Here is a 19,786-nt window from a genome sequence, read left to right as displayed (position 1 = left end):
GTTGCTCTGCCCCAAGGTACTGCTGAGGGGGTGAGGGAGGGGGGACTCAGCTCTGGGCAATTCCCACAGTGGCCAGGGGTCACACACCCCTCATTGATACATTGATTGCATCCACACAGAGTGTTGCCCAAGGTTTAATGACACAGCCCCTGTGTTTGGCTTCACCTCTGTGAAATCCTCTCCCTCCTCTGTCCTTGCAGGGTCACTTTTGCCCATCAGGGGCAGCCCAGCCAACACCATGCCCTGCTGGAGAGTACCAGCCAGCCACAGGCTCTGCATCCTGCATCCCCTGCCAGAGAGGGTTCTACTGCCAGGACCTGGTGACAGGAGACCCCAAGCGCTGCCCACCTCATTCGTACTGTCCCACAGGTGCACTGGAACTTGCATGCCAAGGGTTCAGGTGTTATGTGCCTCACTGTGATCCCAGAGATGTACAATTCATGTTTGAATTCCTGTAGGCCGGATGACAAGGAGGTGGCAACGAGCCAGCGTGTCCTGGGAGTCATTTGTCACGCTCTGATCCAGGTCAAGAGCCTTGTCAGACCACAACAGCCTCCCTGAGGTTTGTTATTGTCTCTGTGGTCTCCTTTCCAGGCACACGAGTTCCTCTCACGTGTCCTGAGGGCACCTTCACTCCTGGAAACATGACTGGCCTCTGGAATGAGAAGGAATGTCTGCCTTGCTTACCTGGTCACTACTGCAGGTTATGAATCATTTCAGTCTGGCTTGTTTTTCACTTTGCCTTTGAGATCCTTGGTTGGTGCTGGTAAGTGGGTGCTAAGTTCCTCCTGGCTTCTCCACTACATCTCTCTCATTCAAAGTAAGAAATACAAGCTTATCCACCACATCTCTCTCATTCCAAGTAAAGAAATACAAGCTTAAGACACAGCTTTTGGGTACAGAACTGTTGGATCTGTGAATTTTGGGAGGCATCTCAAAGCAGTCTGACATCACTGTCATGGTACAAAGAAGCATCTGGAAGAGAGATGGTAGGGGTAGCATTTATGGAAACGTGGAATTAATGCAGAAAGATCAGCCTGGTGGAAAATCATCCACAAATTCATCTAAAGCAGTTCACATTTATGGAATTTGAACTCAGAAGTGTCTGGCTCACTCTAGTCACCTGCATATGGAAAAAACGGGGCTGTTTTTGTCTCCTGTCAGTGTAAGAAGTTATTTTTCATTGCAGAGTTCACTGCACCAACACTTGCTCTGCCTCTGCCCCAGCTCAGCAGCAGTGGGTTGTATGTGGACTCTTGCTGTTCTCTCTGCTCCAGGCACGGGCAGCTGGAGGGGAAATGTTCTGCTGGATATTTCTGCCTGGCTGGGAGCTCCCAGGCTGCTCCCCAGGGCCACAGCTTCTCCTGGCGCTTCCTGGCCGGGTGTCGCTGGGGCCAGGTGTGTGCAGGGCTGTGTCCTGCAGGTGAGTCAGGACCTCAGTGCTATTTAGGGTATAGAATTATTGGCTTGCTTCTAACCAGCTGGAAAACACCATTATCTCGCATGATATACTGTGATCTCTTCTTTTAAATTGTCGTTGCTTGTTGGTTTCTTCTGGTTTTCCATCTTTTGGACCAATTTGTGTGCCTGACCAAAAAGGCACCTCGAATTTCTGGTGCTGAACTGATGCTCCAGAAGAGTTTGAAGGCTTTTGGCCTGGCTTTCTGTGTGCACAGCAGCCTCCCAGCAGCTGTGTAAATGTTCATTCTGCAACAACAGGAGGTTCTTGCTCAAACATTTTTGTCATTGGAGGACTCAGTGCCGTGGTCTAGTTGACAGGGTGGTGGTGGGTCGTGGGTTGGGCTCTGATCTCAGAGATCTTTCCCAACCTGGTTGATTCTGTGTGGTTCTGTGACTTGCATATTTTACTTTTCTCTCTTTCCCATCCCTTTCTGTAGGTTTCTACTGCCTGGAGGGATCTGAGGTGCCCATACCATGTCCTGCCAACACCCTTAGAGATCTTCCAGGGGCTGTGAGGAGGGAGGATTGCCTGCCCTGTCCACCGGGACGCTGGTGCAAAGCAGGTTGGAACTGGGGGATAAACCCTGAGGGGAAGGGATAGGAGTTGCTTTTTTTAAGAGTTGTGTGTGTCCCTGAACCTGGTGAGGCTGGATTTGAGGTCAGACATGGCATTTTGGGACAGTCCTGGCAGTGGGAGTCTCTAGTGATGAGTTCTAGTGTCTGCAGAGAAAAGAGGTATTTAACAGTGTTAATATAACATGCTGTTCCAGCAACCATGGGAAATGTTGGGGAGCCTGAGATCACAACCAGCCTCCAAATATCCCTGTCAGAAGAGGGGCTTGGATGGTGGAGGTGGATTTTGCACAGATTGTGCAGTAGCTTAGGGAGGACCCAGCAGATCACAGAACAAAGGTGTTCCAATCCTGTTGAAAATGGCTCTTTAAATCCTTGCTTTCTGTTTCTCAGGGGACTCAGAGGCCCATCCGTGCCCATCAGGACACTACTGCCCCGGGGGCAATGGCAGTGAGCACAGCAGCCCCGTGGCACCCCAGCAGTGCCCTCCCCAGACGTTCCGTGGGCAGCCGGGGGCTCAGAGCCTGTCTGACTGCCAGCCCTGCCCTCCAGGGTACCACTGCCCCCTGCCAGGTCAGTGCCAGGGGAAAAACAGCCCTTCCCCACCTCCAGAGCTGATCACAAAGCTCCCTGAGATGAGATGGTCAGTCATGCCCACAATTATCCCCAAAACTCCTCCTGGCCACCCAGCCTCCCTTTCTTCTCTCCTTTCTCTTCCTCACAGGTCTGACAAGGTTTGAGGATTATCCATGCCCTCCTGGGTACTGGTGCCCTGGTAAAGGGGACACTTTCCTTTGTCCAGCTGGCACTGCCAGGACCCAGCCTGGTGCAAAGTCACTGGAAGAGTGTGATCCCTGCTCACCTGGATATTATTGCCCAGACCCAGCGCAGACAGGGCTGCCCAACACCCAGGGAGTACCTTGCAAACCTGGCTACGAATGCCCAGCAGGTGACAGGACCTTTGTTTTCTTTATTTCCTTTATTCCCAGCCATTTCTGAGTCTAGAAGGCAGATCAGCAGGCACAGCCATGACATTTAGCAGTGACTCTGGTCCCATTCTTGCAGCAGCCCTGCCAGGACATGGTCACTCCCAGCCCTCCCTTCCTGTTCTTGTTTAGCAGAGATTGCCAAAGGAAGTGGTGTGGACCTAGAAAAGGAGTAGATATCTTGATGCAGGACTAGGCACTGAGGTTTTAGCATTTTCTGCTAAATAGCAAACTGGTTTCCAACAGATCTGTGCCCTTTTGTGAGCAGTAATGTTAATGGGCACTTAATAAAGCCCCCCTTTGCTCCCTGTCTCCCCAGCCCAGAGTCTCCTGTTCTGGGTATGTCACATAATGTATCTCTGTTCATCCTTTTTTCCCCAGGTTCAGTAAATCCCAAGCCTTGCAGGCCTGGCCTGTACTGTGGTGCTCTCACAGGTGAGCCCTCTGTGTGTCCTGCTGGGTACCACTGCCCCGAAGGATCCTCCACATACAACAGCCCTGAGCAGCTGTGAGTACCTGCAGTGTTGGTGCAGCCAGATTTCACTTCCTAAAAACTCTGAACTGTGCCTGGGATTGAACCTAAACCACAGTCTTTGTGCACTGGGCAAAAGCAAAGGAATCTTTGTAGCTGCATTCGCAGATTTGGTGACTGCTAAGACTGACTGGGGCCATTTATGATTTCTGCTACTCAGCTTGTGCCTGGAATCAGATGAGAACCGTTTTTAATTTTGCCCTCTGCTTGCACTGGTCATTGTACCCAGAAATCAAACTGATTTTTAGAGCTTTCTCCCCTCTCCCTGCCTTGTTTTGCCTTCCAGGTGTGTGTTTCCATACTACTGCCCCCCTGGCAGTGCCCACCCAGTGCCATGTGAGGGAGGATCCATGGCCCTGCCCCTGCCTGGTCTGAGGGACTCCTTGGAGAAGTTCTGCAGGGTCTGTGCTGCAGGGACCTACCGCAGTGCCCCCCTGCTCACAGCCCCCTGCCAGCCCTGCCCCGCTGGCTTCCTCTGCCCACCAGGTACCTGGGGCACTGGGGCAACAAACAGCAGCTCAGACTGGCTGCAGAGAGCTCTCAGTTCTGTGTGGGCAGAGCTCTCAGCCCTCTGCAGTTATAAAACCCTGCTGTGGGCTCCCACGTGGATTTGCCACCGGATTTGCCCCGTGAAAGAGCTGGGAGAAAGAAACTGAGATTTGTATTTAAATATGGATTTGTATTTAAATATGAGTTTATATTTAAATATTAATTAGGTGGGAAAATGCTGAATGTTGATTAACTTTATATATACAGACGTGTGTATTTATATCTATTTGTATGTATATATTTAAGTGGGATAAGCAGGTGGTCTCTGCCCCTCTCTTAGCACATGTTGGGGTCCCTAAGCAGTACCTTTTCTCTAGGCAGTGAGAGCTACCACCAGCAGCCTTGTCCCCGTGGCCACTACTGCCCTTCCCTGGCACCTGCCCCCCTGCCCTGTCCCCCAGGGACCCACGGGAGCAGCCACTTTGGGAAGCACAGAGGGGATTGCCAGCCCTGTCCTGCTGGCACCTTCAACCACCTCCCTGCCCAGGCTGCCTGTTTCCCTTGTGGCAGCTCCTCTTCCTCTCAGCCTGGTGAGTTTTTGTGTGTGTGAGTGAAGTTCCACCACTGTTAAGAGAAAGACTAACAAGGAAATCACCTGGAAATGTGATTCTCTCCTGTGGTTTCATGATGGAGCACAAGCCCTGGCATCCTCATGGTGCCAGTGCCCAGCTGCTCTCCCTCTGTCCCCCCCAGAAAGAGAATTCAGTTGTCAAAGCTGTCTTTTTTCTTTAACTCTTACACTCTGTTAGCCGAGGGGATTTGAGCTCCTTAAAGGAAGGAGGAGATGAGCAGCTCTACTAATTCTTGCTCTAGTAATTCCTGCTCTCTTATTGCTTTGGACTTTCACCAGGAGTACTTTAGCCCTGAACTGGGGAGCTTGTGTTAAGTGTAGGTGTGCTTTTGAGCCAAAATTGGGCACTGAGAGCATGATAAAGTGGGGTGAAGGTGGAAAACTGGAAGGTAGGCAGCTGTGCCCAGTGAAGAGTACCTTACTCAGTGTGTGTGCAGCACTGTCCCAGCATTTCAAATCAAGTGGATTTGAGATGTTGAAGCACAAAGAGGGGCTTGGCAGCCTTGACTGACTGAGTCCTTACCCAGTCCAGGGGCTTAATGTACAGATGAATGGAGGGCTTGTCAAAACTGCTGCAAATGAGCAGCTGGGCCTTTCTGCCTCTCTGCTGAAATGGGGCTGCAGGAAATGTCTGATGGCTGTGGAGCTGAAGGTAGGCTGGCTCCAGCTGCCTGCCCTCAGCTCTGCTCCAGCAGTGTCACTAAAATGAGCAGTGGGATTTGATGAAGGGTATTGAACACTGGAACTGCTCCTTTCCAGAGAGCAGTTTTTATTCCTCACCCCAATCACCCCTCTAAATCCAACCTCTCCTCTTAAGGTGCCACCAGCTGTACCTGCCATGGGCTGAACAGGGCTTTCCAGCAGTCAGATGCCTCCTGTATCTGCCAGGCAGGTTATGTTTATTATGATGAGAGAGGCAAGAAAGACCCTGACAGCAACAGCGACCAGGACTGTCGACCTCAGGTAAAATTTGGCTTCAAAACAAAATTGTTTTGTGATGTGCAGGAGGGGGGGGAGTAATTGGCCCAAGCAGTGCTTTGGGCTGAAGATACAAGCAAGTTCTTTAACTGGTTTTTTTGGGGGTTTTTTTGAGACCCTTGACCCTTCCTTGTAGGATAATGGCACTTGATTTCTTTACTAAGACATTATGAGGCTAAATTTAAATTCACAAGGCGTGGAGGCAAAGGATACTTCCACACCAGGGCAGTGGGGAGCAGCACTGTCTCATGTAGATGACAAATGCAGGAATTTAAGCCTTCTTATGGTTGATGTGAAGTTCTTCATCAGACTTGCATGAGGGATTTGGATGGGAGGGGAAACTGCCACGTTCTTTCTTCCATGCTTTCCAAGTTGTCCTTTAACCTTGTTGAAGGCTACTATAGGAACTTCAGTCAGTGATTCTCACTTTTTGACTGGATTTCTGTAGCACAGAGATAAAACTTGTCCTCTGTTAGACAGCCCAAGTCTTTGTTGGGCAGTAATTAGACGAGCTGACAATGCATGGGGCCAGCAAAGAACTGCAGGCACTCTTTATGTTGAAGGCCTGATGCCATGGGCAGGGAGGGAATTTTGGGGATGCTGTGAGTTAGTCGAAATACTGCCTGGTTTCTCACATGCTGTGGATGCTGTGTTTGCAGGTGGATGAACTCTGTGCCCCCGGGCAGGTCCGTCTGGCAGCCACACGACGCTGCGTCGTCCCCGCGCGCCACGACTGCTCCCCTGCGTGTGGGAGGGCAGGGGGAGAGATCCATGCAGAGCTGGGCATGTGAGTCACGGAATCCCAGAATCCCAGAATTATAGAATCCCAGAATCATAGAATCAGCTGGGTTGGAAGGGATCTCTGAGATCAAGTCCAACCCTTGATCCAACCCCGCTGTGGTTCCCAGCCCATGGCACTGATGCCACATCCAGTCTGTCCTTAAACACCTCCAGGGATGGAGAATCCACCACTTCCCTGGGCAGCCCATTCCAATGGCTGAGCACCCTCTCTGGAAAGAAATTCTTTCTCATATCCAACCTAAACCTCCCCTGGCACAGCTGAAGACCGAGCCCTCTTGTCTTGCTGATGGTTGCCTGGGAAAAGAGACCAACCCCCCCTGGCTCCCCCCTCCTGTCAGGGAGTTGTAGAGAGTGAGGAGGTCTCCCCTGAGCCTCCTCTTCTCCAGGCTGAGCCCCCCCAGCTCCCTTAGCCTCTCCTCACAGCACTTGTGCTCCAGTCCCTTCCCCAGCCTTGATGCTCTTCCCTGGACCTGCTCCAGGACCCCTCAATATCCTTCCTGAGCTGAGGGGCCCAGAACTGGACACAACACTCCAGGGGTGGTCCCACCCCCTCAGCCCCTCCTCACCCACCCCCTCACCACCAGAGTCACTGAGCCCACGAGCTCACAGCAGGGCAGGGCCGTGGGAGGTGTTTCTGGGGAAGTTTCCTTTGGTGGAGTCCCTTCCCATGGAGATGCCAGCCCTCAGCCCACAGTCACTGGCCCCATTCCTCTGCCTGGAGAGTGTGCCTGTGTCCCCAATACCTGGGGATTTTGTGTCTGGGGTGGAGGCACCAGAATGAACATGGACTGACAAGGTGAGGATGGACAGAGCTCAAATTTACTTCCAATTGCTTTGGGTTGAGCCCCTCTGAAGTGGATGATCACTCTAGTAGGTTTAGACCAGAAATGCGGATATCAATCCTTGTTCCCTCCCCCTTTAATCATAGTTTTATAGATATCAATTTTTATATAAATATATATAAATATAAATATTTATATATTTTTATAAATAACTATCATTTTTATATATATATAGGACACATATTCATGGTTTGGATTGGAAGGGACCTTAAAGATCACAAAGTTCCAACCCCCCTGTCACGGGCAGGGAGACACTGAAGCTGGTTCTTGTCATATCATTATCACTTTTTTTCCTCTTTCTGTATTGAAAATCTCCTCCTGACATGGACTGCAAAGAAATCCAGTGTGTTAAAATTGTACTCTGTTTCTGTCAACTGTGTTCTTAAAGCTGAGCTTTAGGGAGGGGTGTGTAATGCTCTGTTACAGCACTAAGTTGGTCACTATTAGACACCAACCAAACACTGTTAGATACTGGGGGGTCATGTTTTGGCCTTGAATAGCAGGCAAGGTACTGATGGGATGGACAAATAGTTTGCTCCATCCTGTTTTCCATGGACATGGAGCAGCCCCACTTGTTGTAATTTATAGGATACTGGATCTGTCCTGACCCCCAGTGTGTTGCAGCTCAGGGGTCATGACTGATCAGGGCCTTTTGTCCACTTGGCAGATGTCACTGCAAGCAGTACATCTCTGCTGAGGAGCTCTGTGACCAGCTGTGCCTGCTGAGAGCCCCACACATCTCCCTGGCATTTGGCACCAACAGGGAGCTGCTCCTGAGGACGGATGAAGGAGAAGTGAGGGTAGGTTTTGGGGGAAGGGAATGCTTTCTCAGTAGGCAGGTCTGGAGGGAGCTCTTAAAGATCACAGCTTGGGAAAGGGACTCGTGGGTCCTGAAGTTACAGGGTTGGTGCTTTACAGAGAAATGACAGTTCCTGAACTGTAGGGGAAAAGCCTCACTAGAGGAACCTTGTACAGCTGCAGTTAAGACTGGTCACAAACCAGGATCTGAGTCCAGTGTTGATTGTATCAGTGACCAGTGTTTCCCTCTGCTTCCCATAGGAAGTGGCAAATGTCCTGGGCCCAGATGAGCACGTGCAGAACAGCCAGAGGGTGCATTTGGTCCTGTTCAGCCCCAGTGGAGTGCTGGGTTTCATTGTCTCCAGCACAGATGTTCTGGATGCATTTCTCATGGGTAAGGCTTGAGAGCCCCTGAGAGTGAACCTGAATTCCAGCCAGACTGAGCCATTTGTTTCCTTTCAAGTTGGCCCAGTGGGAATTTATTATCAGGTGCTCCAAACTATTTAGAAATTAGGGAGATACCTTGTTCTGTCTGGGATTAAACAGTGAGGAACTGCACTGACTGCACAGTTAGCTCCCTGGGAATGGGTCAAATAAAGATTGCAGGATGATTTTGGATTTCCAAGAACTAGGAAGAAACTCCATTTGGAGGCAAATCTGTTGGCAACTGTGTGCTGGCTCCTGATTCCATTTGCTCCTCAATTAGGGTGGTGTGGCTGAGAGCAGAATTTGGCCTTGTGAGCTGTAATTGCCCACAGGCACAAAATAAATAGTTCTTCCTTGCCAAGGATTGAGTGTCTTCACATGCTGCTCATTTTGCAGGATTCACTGTGGTTTGTTCTGTTGCCTGGCAGGAGATTTCCCATCAAATCAGCTGCTGCAGAAAGGTCATCGATTCCAGAGGACTTCCTCCAAAGATCCCCAGGCCTTGCCCCTGGTTCCCAACCCTGTGGTGTGTTTGGAAGCAGGAGACACGATCCTTTTCCAGCTCAGCATCGATTCCCAGGGTGAGTGTTGCTGGGTCTGTGCTCCCTTTGCAGGTCTGTGTGTGCAGACCCATTCAGGGCAGTGAGTCCACGTTTGCCTGTGTGAGCACATCCCTTCCCATCCCTGCTCTCTTGCCCTCAGGGGATCCCACAACTGCAGTCTGGGCTCTGACAGGGACTTACCTCATGGTTTTCAGTTTTTGGTTGGATTTCTGTACAACAGACATAAAGGATGTCCTCTCTTAGGCAGCAGAAATCTTTGTTGGGCAGTAATTAAACTCAAATAAATGAGTTGACACTCATTAGCCCTACAAATGAAACACAGTTCTTTGCCAGCCCAGTGCCAGCTGTCCCAGCTGAAGGGGGTCAGAGCTGCTGACACTGTTCTGGACCCTTCCCAGATCGTGCATCCAGCCATTACCCTGTTTATCAGAAGCAGCATCTCTATAACAGCAACCCCAGCTGGGATTTTGGACCCTTCCGAAGGCTAAACCACCTCATCCAGGAGACTCACCTCAACCTCTCCTGGTAATACCTGCTGTGGGTGACAGTGCATGTGTTGTGTGTTACTCACTCCCAAATCCTGGGTGCTGTCCTGGGGTTTGGGAGTGAGTCTGAGATGGAATCAGTAGGTCCTTGGCAGTGAAAATGTCAAATATGTGTTCAAATCCATGTCTTTGCCATTATCACAGCTGGAGGCCAAAGGAAACTTGGATCAACCCAGTGCCTTCTTGGCTTCTCTCTTTCAGGTTTGCCCATGTTTTCCTGGAGTCTGGCACATATGTTTTCAGGGATAACACTGTCCAGGAGCACTTCCTGATTGTGACTGTGAAGGAAGCCAACGTGAGCTGTGACCCCAGAGCTGTGCCCTTCCAGCCCTCCTCTCTGTTCCAGCTGGCCAGACATGGGGTTTTGAAGCAACAGGATCTGAACTTGGCTCCCAACTGGGCTGCTATCACAGGTACAGCCAAAACACTGGGACACCAACCTTGAGGCTTAACTATGACCTTTCTTGTACTTCTTGAAGTGTGTTTAAACAAGCATTTTCTTTGAAAACACCATCAAACCACTGGCTTTGTCAGCTTTAATCCTGTTCTCCTGTGGAGCTCCCCAAAGTTCACTGCCAAGAACCTGCCTGTGTGGGAGCTCAAGTGGTGAGAGAGGGAAGGAGCAGTTGTGTCTCACCCCACACCCTGCTCCAAGAATTCAAGTGATTGAGGGTGCTTTGTTTTCCTTGGCTGGAAAGCAGAAAGCGACACTGTGTTTCCATGATAAACTAAACTGAAATTAAATACATCATTTCAAAGTTGACTGCAGGCTAAACACAAGGTCAGTTGAGGTCTTTCCTCAAAGCCAGACCTCTGGGTGAGTGCTTTGCACATACCAGTCCATCAGTGAGAGGCCAGTAAACAACAGAAACGAAAGTGTGGCTTGCAAGTGTGATCCTTGGCTGGGTCACCTCAGAAAACACTTTGCTCCTGGCCTGCTGCACCAACCAACAGGGGGAAAGCAGAAGCCCCTGTAATCAATGTGAAAGCTGCTAAATGTTGGTTTGGGGCAGGATACATGGTAGTTTCTGTGTTTCTCACTTCTTGCCATCCCTCTCTGCTTCCCCAGCCATCCTCTTTGTTCTGGGCTCCCTCACTGTGGTGCTGACAACCCTGGCCATAGTGTTCCAGCCTGCTGGCCCTGCCAGCAGCCCCCTGAAGGGCTGGAAGCCACGCTGGAGGAGCCTGGGTGAGCCCCACATCCCCCCAGAGTACATCCTCCTAAAGGACAGGTAAACCCCCTCTGCACGGTAGGTGTGAAAGTCTGGACAAGAAATCTGTCCTTCTGCTGGAGCTGGGCTGGTGATAACTGCAGTATCTGATTTCTCTGAGAAGAATGAGATGCTCTTCACCCTCTTCTGTCACTCCCTCTAGCCTTCAGTTTTATCAGATGCTTGGTCCTCGAGGCTCTGGAGGAGATGCTGCTTCTGGAGAGAAGGGAACAGCCCCCAGTGCAGGTGAAGTGCTGGGCCAACCCCAGCTGTTCTCCAGCTGCCTTCTTCCCACTTACTCCCCGTTTTGTTGTCCTGTGTTAACTCTCTGGTGTGAGAATGGTGTCCACATTCACCCAGGCACACACCCTGCCATTCTGGGTCCCTTTGGTCTCCTCAGTCAGGCAGTGTAACCCCCTCTGATTGGAATGGGGTGGAGGTTTCTCCCTTAGGAGTCAGGAGAGGAAGTGGCCAGCCCCGAGAAGCCCTTTAAAAACGGCAGCAAATTTAAATGACCGCTAAAGAAAACAAAACCTTTACAAATATTTCCCTTGGCTGCTTCTGTTGGTCCTTCTTTTCTCCGAAGGCACGTGACTCCGGGGCTTTGTTTGCTTTCTGGGAATGACCTCACCTTGGGAATTTCGGGGTGTTCAGAGGGAACAGCAGATGGCAGCATGAAGTGGTGCTGGGAACAGCAGCATCCTGAATTTTCTGGGCGAGTCAGGAGCTGATAGTAACGCTCTGTCATCCTCCCCCTCACCACCTCTTGCCTCATCCATTTCAGCACAAAATGCTGTTGTCCCCCACGGGCAGGCAGTGGGAAATAAAGCCCGTGGCCAGTGTTTCAGCGTGAGCCCTCCCCTGTGTTTCAGGAGAGCCCTTGGCACGGGGGGTCCTGGAGGATTTCAGTGTCCGCACCCTCTATGACAAGCTGGAGGATCAGAACCTGCACGTGGCAGCTCAGCTGGCAAAGCACAGGATGGACGTGCTGGGCTTTTACAACAGGATCAGCCACAGGATTCAAAGCCTTGTGGTCAGTGGGAAAGAAAGATTTGAGGGAAGGGAGTCTTGGAAATGTGACTTTCGTTAGGATAAATGGTTCCCCTGAAGCGACAGTTTATTGAGGGATGTGTCTTCCCCATTTCAGAGTGTTATTTTGGCATAAAATAGTTTTATATAGTTTCAATAGTTTATCTAGTTAGTTAAGTTTATCTGGTTAGTTTATATGGTTAGTTAATAGTTTGTATAGTTTAAATAGTTTTTATATGGGAGGCAGAATGTGGAATGGGTGGATTGCAGGGTGTAACATTGCTAGCAGAGTATAACAGAGTGTAACCCAGAGTATGACACTGCTGCTCTCTGTGAACAGGACATGGTGCAAGCACTGGACCCTGATGCCCTGAAAATCTTTGCCAGGCAAAGGATTTGTGGGCACAAACCTGCAGACAACAGCGGGGCAGCAGAGGGTGATGAACAGGGTGATGAACACTGTGGGAACACCTTCCAGCCAGGTGAGAGGACCAGAGAGCAGAGCAAGGGAGAGGAGGAGTGTAAGAGTGAACAGGTTAAAAACAAGAGCTGGCTTATACACACAGAGATCCCACAAGACTGTGTCTGTCAGTGTTGTCCTGGAAGAGCTGACTGTCTGTCTTCATCTCAATTCAGTGAGAGGAGAAGTCTGTCAGCTCAGGAGGAGATAAACACACATTTATTTGGAAATGTTGTACAATATGAGGCACCTTGTGAAACTTCCAAAGGAAGGCTCCTGCTCTTGGTTTTGGTCTGGGTGTAATTGTAGTTCTTCAGGTGGTTCTGCAGGAGCCCATTTGAATTGTTTATCAGGTTCATCAGGTGCTCCATGGCAGGAGGTGAGAGAGTTAATGAAAGCTCTGGAAGTGCTGCTTGGGAATGCTCCCTGCAGGAATGGAGCTGTGAAGGGAGAGATGGAGCACAAGGTCCAAGCACAGGATACAGTGCAGGTTGTGCCCTCCCTGGGCAGCCTGGCCAGTGACAGGAAATCAGGAGTGCAAGGGCAGGTGAGTTGCAGGTGTTGTTGTTCCATCTCTCACCTTTCTGCTGGTTTTTCCCACTCGCCCATTTCTTTAACTCTTGGGCCCTTTTTATCCCACAGGATCATGAGCTGCCTCAGCAGTGGGAGCTCTTCAGCAGGAAGGATGGTTTTTTCAGCTTCCCTGGGCATGAAGAGCGTGGTAAGGGCAGTGCCATGGCTGGGGGTGCCATGGGTGCTTTCAGAGATCACAAAGAGGGCTGACTCAGTGAAGTCTGGGGTAAGACAGGTGTGTATGTTTGCTAGGAGAGCAAATGTATAATTATTTCTTCCCATTTATGGTAGTTGTTTTCACTTTTTTTTTTTTTTTTTTTTTTTTTTGCTGAGGTGCCAGTTCAGGGGAGCCACTTCTGCCTCCTCTGTAAGAGAGAAGTGTAGGAGTTTTCATCCCCACAGACCCTTTACACCTTTATATCAAGTGCCAACTGTGGACAGGAGAATGGGAGTCATTACACTGATTAAATGCCAATATGGGGAGGTCAGGAAGATTCTATACCATCAGTTCTGTGCTCCCCACAGCCTCTGGTTGGGTGTTCTTTCTGCTCAGTGCAGTATTTCCTTCCTGCAGCCATCCAGCCATGAAAAACCTCTTCCTTTAGGTTTAAAAGCTTTCCCATTTCTCCAAGGTTTAGATCTCCAGTTGCCTTACCTGACTGAGTTGGAGGTGGAGGGCCTGGTAGCAGCTTCCCCCCTTGCCAAGACCCTGTGTGAGATCAAGCAAGCCTTGGTGAACCTGCAGGAACCTTCAGACCCTGATAATCCAGGTAATAAATCTTAATCTGACTGCAATTTCTGTTTCCCTGTAGTGGATAGAAGATTACCAAGGTGGAGAAGTTATCTCTCACCCCTGGTGCCTGATAAACACCAATATCTGCTGCAGGTCACTAGAAAGAAGTCACCAGAAGGTCAATAAGCAGACATCAATGCTTGACTAATTCCCACATGTGGATTTGTTTCCTTCTTTCTTCCACTGAATTAATTTTATTAATTTATTTGTTGGCATCAGAAAAGGTTTCTGGGGAAAGTTGTACAGCCAAGATCTGTGATCTTTGGAACCAATTTACCAGCAAGAGAGTTCAGCTGGTTTTCCTCATGTGTACTGGCTTACAGCAGTAAAGAAAGAGTTAAAATAACCAGGATTCTTCTGAACTGAACATTTTCCTCAAGCAGTTGCTGAATTTTTAGGCTGTGACGCTCAGAGTTTGAAATTAATAATGGTGTGGGTTTGGTGTAATTATGGGTGGATCATTTGCATTATTTTGCGATTCAGATCCAGGGGGTTTGCAATGGGTGTGCCATGGATGTGCACAAACCCTCGAGCCCCTGGGCAGGGATCAGTGCTGGCTGTAGGTCCTGGTTTGTACCCTGTGGGTCAGTGGTGGCACAGCAGCCCCTGGTGCTCTGCTCTGCATTCCCCCCCCTGCCCTCATTCTGAATTTCTCTGACAGACAGCGACCATCAAAGCAGTGTGAGGAGCTCAGCCCTCCTCTGAGCTGCTGGGGCTGCAAACAGGGCTGGAGCTCTGCTGCTGGGATGGAGAGGAGCTGCCCTGCTCACAGGATTGAAGGGACAGAAGCATTTCATCTCCTGCACAGTAAAATAGCCACCAACTCACTTCCTTGAGGAACCTTATCCCTGGCAATGGCTGGAGGTGGACTGTGGGGCAGTGTGTGTGTGTCTGAGGACAGAGCTGCTTTACCTGAAATATCAGAAGAGACTGGTATCTAATTAAGGATGTATTTAGAGAAATACATAATGGGTAATCCATATTCTGCTTGCTTAACCTTGAAATGCTTTCACACTGGTCTTAGATTATCAATAATTTGTGGTCTGGAGAAGGAAGCTGAGCTTCTTGATGTCACTGATTTTAGAGTTCTCACTGTTAAATCAGTAAAGAAGAAAACATAAAACCACAGGTGGCATAAACCCCCCAGTTTATCAGTGTATTCTGTACAGCTTTTGTGATATGAAGGATGTTTGTGACTTTTTCAAGTATTTTAGAGCCACACTTTTAAGCCTTGCCCAGCATCTCTCCATGTTTTCAGTACACTCATGCTGATCTCAGTAAGTCCTACTGGCAGACACCCTCAGGGTCTCTACAGATGTGATTTTTCTGAGCAAAGAAGCCAATTAAATTATTCCTGTAGTGGTGACTGCAGGGATCTGTGCAGCTGCTGGACTCCAGTGCTGGGAGCCTGAAATTAAACTGCAAACATCCTCCCTCCCGTTCTGCTTCTGCTGACCTGTCTCTGTGAGAGCAGGAGAGCCTGGCTGTGAGGGGGGCATTGTTTCTGTGCAACAGGAGCAGCATCACCTGCTCCATCCTCACAATATTCCTCAGCTCTGGGTGAAGTGCAGCAACACAAGGTTTGCTGTGAGCCAGCCCAGTCCCTTGGCAAACCCCCCAAGTGGGACTGAGCTCCCAGAGCAAAGCCTGCTCTCCTCTCACTGCAATATTTACTGACTTGCTTGTGTGTGGAGAGGTTTGTGAGCCTGCTCCTTCCTGGTTCCTCGACACAGACCTCTGTTTGCTCCTTCTGCCTTTGCATAACCAGGGGGGGTGTGAAGAGAGGGACACTTGGTTGCCCAGGAGGCCAGACAGAAGCTCTCAGGTTTGCTTCCACTGCCAGATGTGTCTGGTGGACCCAGAGGAGCTGCAAGGGGGGTTTTTTTTTTGGCCCTCATCAACTCATTTTGCTGGTTCCACGTTTTCTAAGCTCACTCCCACACACAAAACGTTTGTTTCAGTTCCTTTGCAACTTCACTTTGGGAGAATTTAGGTACTTTACTGACACTTGGAAGGGACTTCCAGAAAATACAAACAATGCAGAGCACCTGTACGTCACTGTGGTTGCCTGTTGTGGAATGTAGTAGTGAAAAAAAAAAAACCCTGTTGTTGCTCTCTTCACTGCTTTCTATTTTAGGTTATCAGCAGATATGCTTATAACAGTCCTACATGGAGGTAAGAGCCTGCAGTGCTTGCTGTCTCTGATATCCACAGGGAAACATGGTACCCAGCAGGAGATAAAGTTATCTCTGGGATTTGGGGTTGTATTTGTAAAAGGCAGGGTGGAAGGCAGTAGTAAATACAATTTGTCACATTTTTATTGCAGCAGTTTCTCAATGAAAATGTTTTGTTTTAAATAAAAAAAAAAAAAGGCATGATGTGGAATTTTGCTCAAAGTTTTCTTTATTTTCCCCACTGTGGTTTTCTTAACAAATACACTTCAGTTATAAGTAAACAACTCTGTTTCAAAATGTTTTGGGTCTTTTTTTTTTTTTTCCCTACAAACCAAAGAGTATCAATGAAAAGAGCAGAGTTTCCCAGTGTATCTCTTCATGCTCAGTTGATAGTCCCTTGGAGAGAACAAATAAAAGGAGGAGTGGTGCAATCATCTTGTTTATTCTGCTTCTGAAGTATTTACTGTTGACAACTCATTTTATAGTGTTTTATGGAATCTCCTGGAAGTCCAGCAGTGTCTGGAGTAGCTGTGAAGTCTCCTCACGTGTAAAGGGTGCTGGTCCCCTGGAACTGCTGATAAAAGTGGGGGAGTGCAGGGTCACTGAATTTGGTGTTTGGAGAAGGGTCTCAGGGCTGTTGGTGTTTCTTTTGTTGCCTTGGCTTGTGGCTCTCTCAACACAAAATGAAAAGGCCCTTTTCAACACTCAGTGTGAAGTTCAGCCTCTCTTGGAGAGCATCAAATGCTGCTGTGGCTGTGAGAAGGAAGGGCTGGTTGGGATCCCTGAGCAGGAAAGGGTGGTTGGGATCCCAGAGCAGGAAGGGGTGGTTGGGATCCCTGGGAGGGAAGGGCTGGTTGGGATCCCTGTGAAGGAAGGGCTGGTTGGGATCCCTGGGAAGGAACCTCTTTGGTTTAGTGCTGTGTGTGGCTCTGAGGTCTGAAATGAGCTCCTGCTGATCCTGTGTTCCAGTGTGAAACTGTGGTCAAGCGTCCCAGTGTGTTCCCTGTTCCTGATGGTGTTTTGTGGCACTTCCAGAGGCTGCCCCTGGCTGTGCTCATCATCTGGTTAATCCTTCCTCTGACACACTCAGATATGGAACCTTTAAATGCTGTGAGAATGAAAGGTCCAATGAAAATATCTAATGAAAGTATATATATAATGTCCAATGAGGATATTTTGAGGTCCTGAATCATAGTTCTCAACTAAAATGCTCCCAGATTTGGGGTATTTTTCGATGGGGATCATCTTTGAGTAGCTGACATGTCTCTTGTTTCATTGCCAAGGCTCTTTGTAGCTTCCTGCCCTTGAATCCTGCCTTCTGTGTGCTGTCAGGTGAAGGTGAGTTGGCAGATGTGCCATGGCCAGGTGAAGAACTTGCTGCAGAACCAAGATGGAAAGATAAAGAGGGTTTGTGCTCTGGAGTCCCAATTTTAGCCTCTGAACATCCTTAGCTCCCCTCAGAGGCAATGATGTTGAACATTTACTGAAGGCAGAGCTAAACACCAGAAACTGGACTCTGAAATTAAGGCTGGTTTTGAAAATGCTCCAGTGAAAGTCAAGATTGCCTTCGTGTAGTACAGAGATTCCCCAGCTCCACTTCCAGGAAATATTCTTTTGAAAGTTTCTGGCTTTAATACCATGGTTTTATGCTGTACAGGACATGAAGGTTCCCAAGAAGCTGTTTTCACACCACTGCTGAAAGAGTACAGCATTGTCACTCCAAAATTCCTGGGTGTGAGCCTGAATTAGATGTTTCTATAGCCTTGTTCTCAAACATGAGAGGAGAGAATAACCTATTACTTGTGCTCCTATGGGAGGAATAAAAGCCTGAAGTAAAGAGTTTTTTTAATTTATAGTCAAAATGGGAAGTCCTTATTTCCAGAACTAAAAAACTATAAATGAAGGAGAAAATGCCTCTTGATCTCTTTGCATTGTGTGTGAAGTCTCGGAGTTGTGGATGATGTGGTGTGTCCGTGGAAGTACAAGGATTATGTTAGATCTTATCAGCTGATTTTTCTCTCTTCTCTCTCCAGCTCAACTGAAGAAATGTGAAGATTCCAAAGTTCTACCTGGCAGAGGGAAAACTAGAAAATCTGGCAAAAAAAGCCAAGTTGCTTTTGGAAGTTCCATCCCCAGGTGAGCCCCTGAGCTGAGTGAAAGCAGTGCTGACCCTTTCCTTAGGGCCCCAGCACTGCCCAGGAGTGTGTTGTGTCTCTACCACAGGTAAAAGGAGTCGTTCCCCACAGGGCAACAGGAATGAAACTGGGGCTTCCACTTCCAGAGGAACTGGGAGACACCAGCAGTGGCAGGTGGAAGGAGTTCTTTGGTGCTGAGCTCTGGAGGCCATCTTTATCCTTGGTTTATTCCTTGATGACACACAATTTATGGTTGTCAGAAGCCTGAAATGGCAAATACTTCATTTCTGAGCACACAGTCCCCTGACTCAGAACAGCAGGGAATCACTCTGGAGCCAGGGAAATGCCCAAAGACTTTGGTCCTCACAGACACTGGGTGAGTCACAGACAGTGACAGGAGGACAAGCTGCAGCCCCAAGCTGGTTTATCTTTAACACAGTAGTTTTGTCTCTGGAAACGTTGAAGTGTTCAATTAACAAGTTCTTCTAATTTTATCTTTTACCTCGCAGCTTCCATAAATAACTTTATAACTCCTGAGATAGCTCCTATCTTCATGGGATGGACCCTGTCCCATCTTACACAGACCTGTTGATTCATCAGTCCTGCTGATCTGCTGTGCTGAGCACTTGTGTGTGAACCACAATGGGAAACATATTAAAACTGTGTGTAAAAATGCAGATCATCTTGCAGAGCCTATAGCCTGTAGAACTCTTCTTCCTCAAGGTTCCTGTTAAAAAATAGAACAGGTTGTAAAACCTAATCACCAAGAGCAGGACTTTTCTCTCTACAACACCCAGTGGTACATTGATCTCAGATAAATTCACAAGCAGTTTTAAACTTGCAGCACTTTTATGCAACTCTTTCATTGCTGAAAATATTTTGAATTAAACAAAAGCATCTCCAAAATGTATTTTTTTTAAACTGTGACCCCCAAATAAGCAGAGGGCTCTTGGGAGTCCCCAGTGAGGTTCACATGCAGTGAGAATCACCTGTGTCTGTTTTTGTGAGAACTGTGTGACAACCTTGGAAGAATTCAGTGTTTCATGGGAAAGTGGTGTCATATTTTCAGCAGGGAACTGATGCCCAAGGGAAGAAATTAAGCAGGATGAAATCTTGTCTTTGAGTTAGTTGGGTATCCAGTCATTAGAAGAACTGGAAGAAACTCAAAGTGAGGGAGAAGAAACCTGAAGTGAGGAGGGAGAAGAAACCTGAAGTGAGGAGGGAGAAACTTGGTTTTCCTTATTGCCTTTTACTGACTTGGAAGTATTAGACCCTGAAAAAGAGAGACCTGGAAATTCCACTTATATCTCCCAAAAGCAATAGTCATCGATTCCTCATCTCCCCCTCACCCATCTGTCAGCTGGTGGAAGTTCTGGTAAATCAAAGTCCAAAATACCACAAAGTATGCACAGTTCCCTGTGGGAAATCTGCTGCAGCCCATCACTCCCACACCTTGGAGCCACCAAGCAAACAGCTCTTTATTTTGCCATTCCAAAACCACACCAAGTGTACACCTGCGGTATTCCCGTGGGGAGAAAAGCTGCTAATAAGCCTATTTCTTGGAGCAAATGTGCCAAGGCAAACACAGATAAAGTGAAGAACGTGGCAGTGAGGAAAGCTGGTGGTTTCCATGAGCCCAGTTCTTGCTAAACCCTCCTGGAGAGCCCAAGTGCCCGGGTCTGACCTTTGCGAGCGGCGCCAGGGAGGCGATAACCGGGTTGTGGTCAACAGGGAAGTCAACATGTTGTGTGGGTCAAAGGCCTCTTGGAGCCCTGGGTGTTGAGGT

General features: G+C 48.7%; 1 protein-coding gene across 1 annotated transcript; it reads left to right on the top strand.

Moving 5' to 3' along the window:
- Positions 1-612: 612 nt before the first annotated feature.
- Positions 613-16,012, top strand: LOC113952894. Its single transcript, XM_027655424.1, has 23 exons — positions 613-703; positions 1,278-1,423; positions 1,899-2,024; positions 2,428-2,607; positions 2,759-2,809; positions 3,402-3,528; positions 3,839-4,038; positions 4,419-4,631; positions 5,490-5,635; positions 6,310-6,437; positions 7,961-8,093; positions 8,353-8,485; positions 8,946-9,098; positions 9,479-9,605; positions 9,827-10,038; positions 10,695-10,857; positions 11,000-11,082; positions 11,709-11,869; positions 12,206-12,347; positions 12,679-12,872; positions 12,968-13,046; positions 13,531-13,668; positions 14,353-16,012. The coding sequence occupies exons 1-23, from the start codon at positions 645-647 to the stop codon at positions 14,394-14,396; spliced, it is 3,138 nt and encodes a 1,045-aa protein (XP_027511225.1). The 5' UTR covers positions 613-644; the 3' UTR covers positions 14,397-16,012.
- Positions 16,013-19,786: the final 3,774 nt, after the last annotated feature.

The sequence above is a fragment of the Corapipo altera genome, unplaced genomic scaffold (genome assembly GCF_003945725.1).
Source record: "Corapipo altera isolate COAL_440 unplaced genomic scaffold, ASM394572v1 71, whole genome shotgun sequence".
Classification (NCBI taxonomy): domain Eukaryota; kingdom Metazoa; phylum Chordata; class Aves; order Passeriformes; family Pipridae; genus Corapipo; species Corapipo altera.
The sequence above is the reverse complement of the archived record's forward strand: the minus strand, read 5'-3'. Positions and strand labels throughout refer to the sequence as shown.

Bases quoted from the DNA above. Each gene is read 5' to 3' on its own strand.
- LOC113952894 (XM_027655424.1), top strand. From the start codon at position 645: ATGACTGGCCTCTGGAATGAGAAGGAATGTCTGCCTTGCTTACCTGGT. The intron at 6,438-7,960 runs GTGAGTCACGGA...TCCACTTGGCAG, and splicing joins ATCCATGCAGAGCTGGGCAT to ATGTCACTGCAAGCAGTACA. The intron at 13,047-13,530 runs GTAAGGGCAGTG...CATTTCTCCAAG, and splicing joins CCCTGGGCATGAAGAGCGTG to GTTTAGATCTCCAGTTGCCT.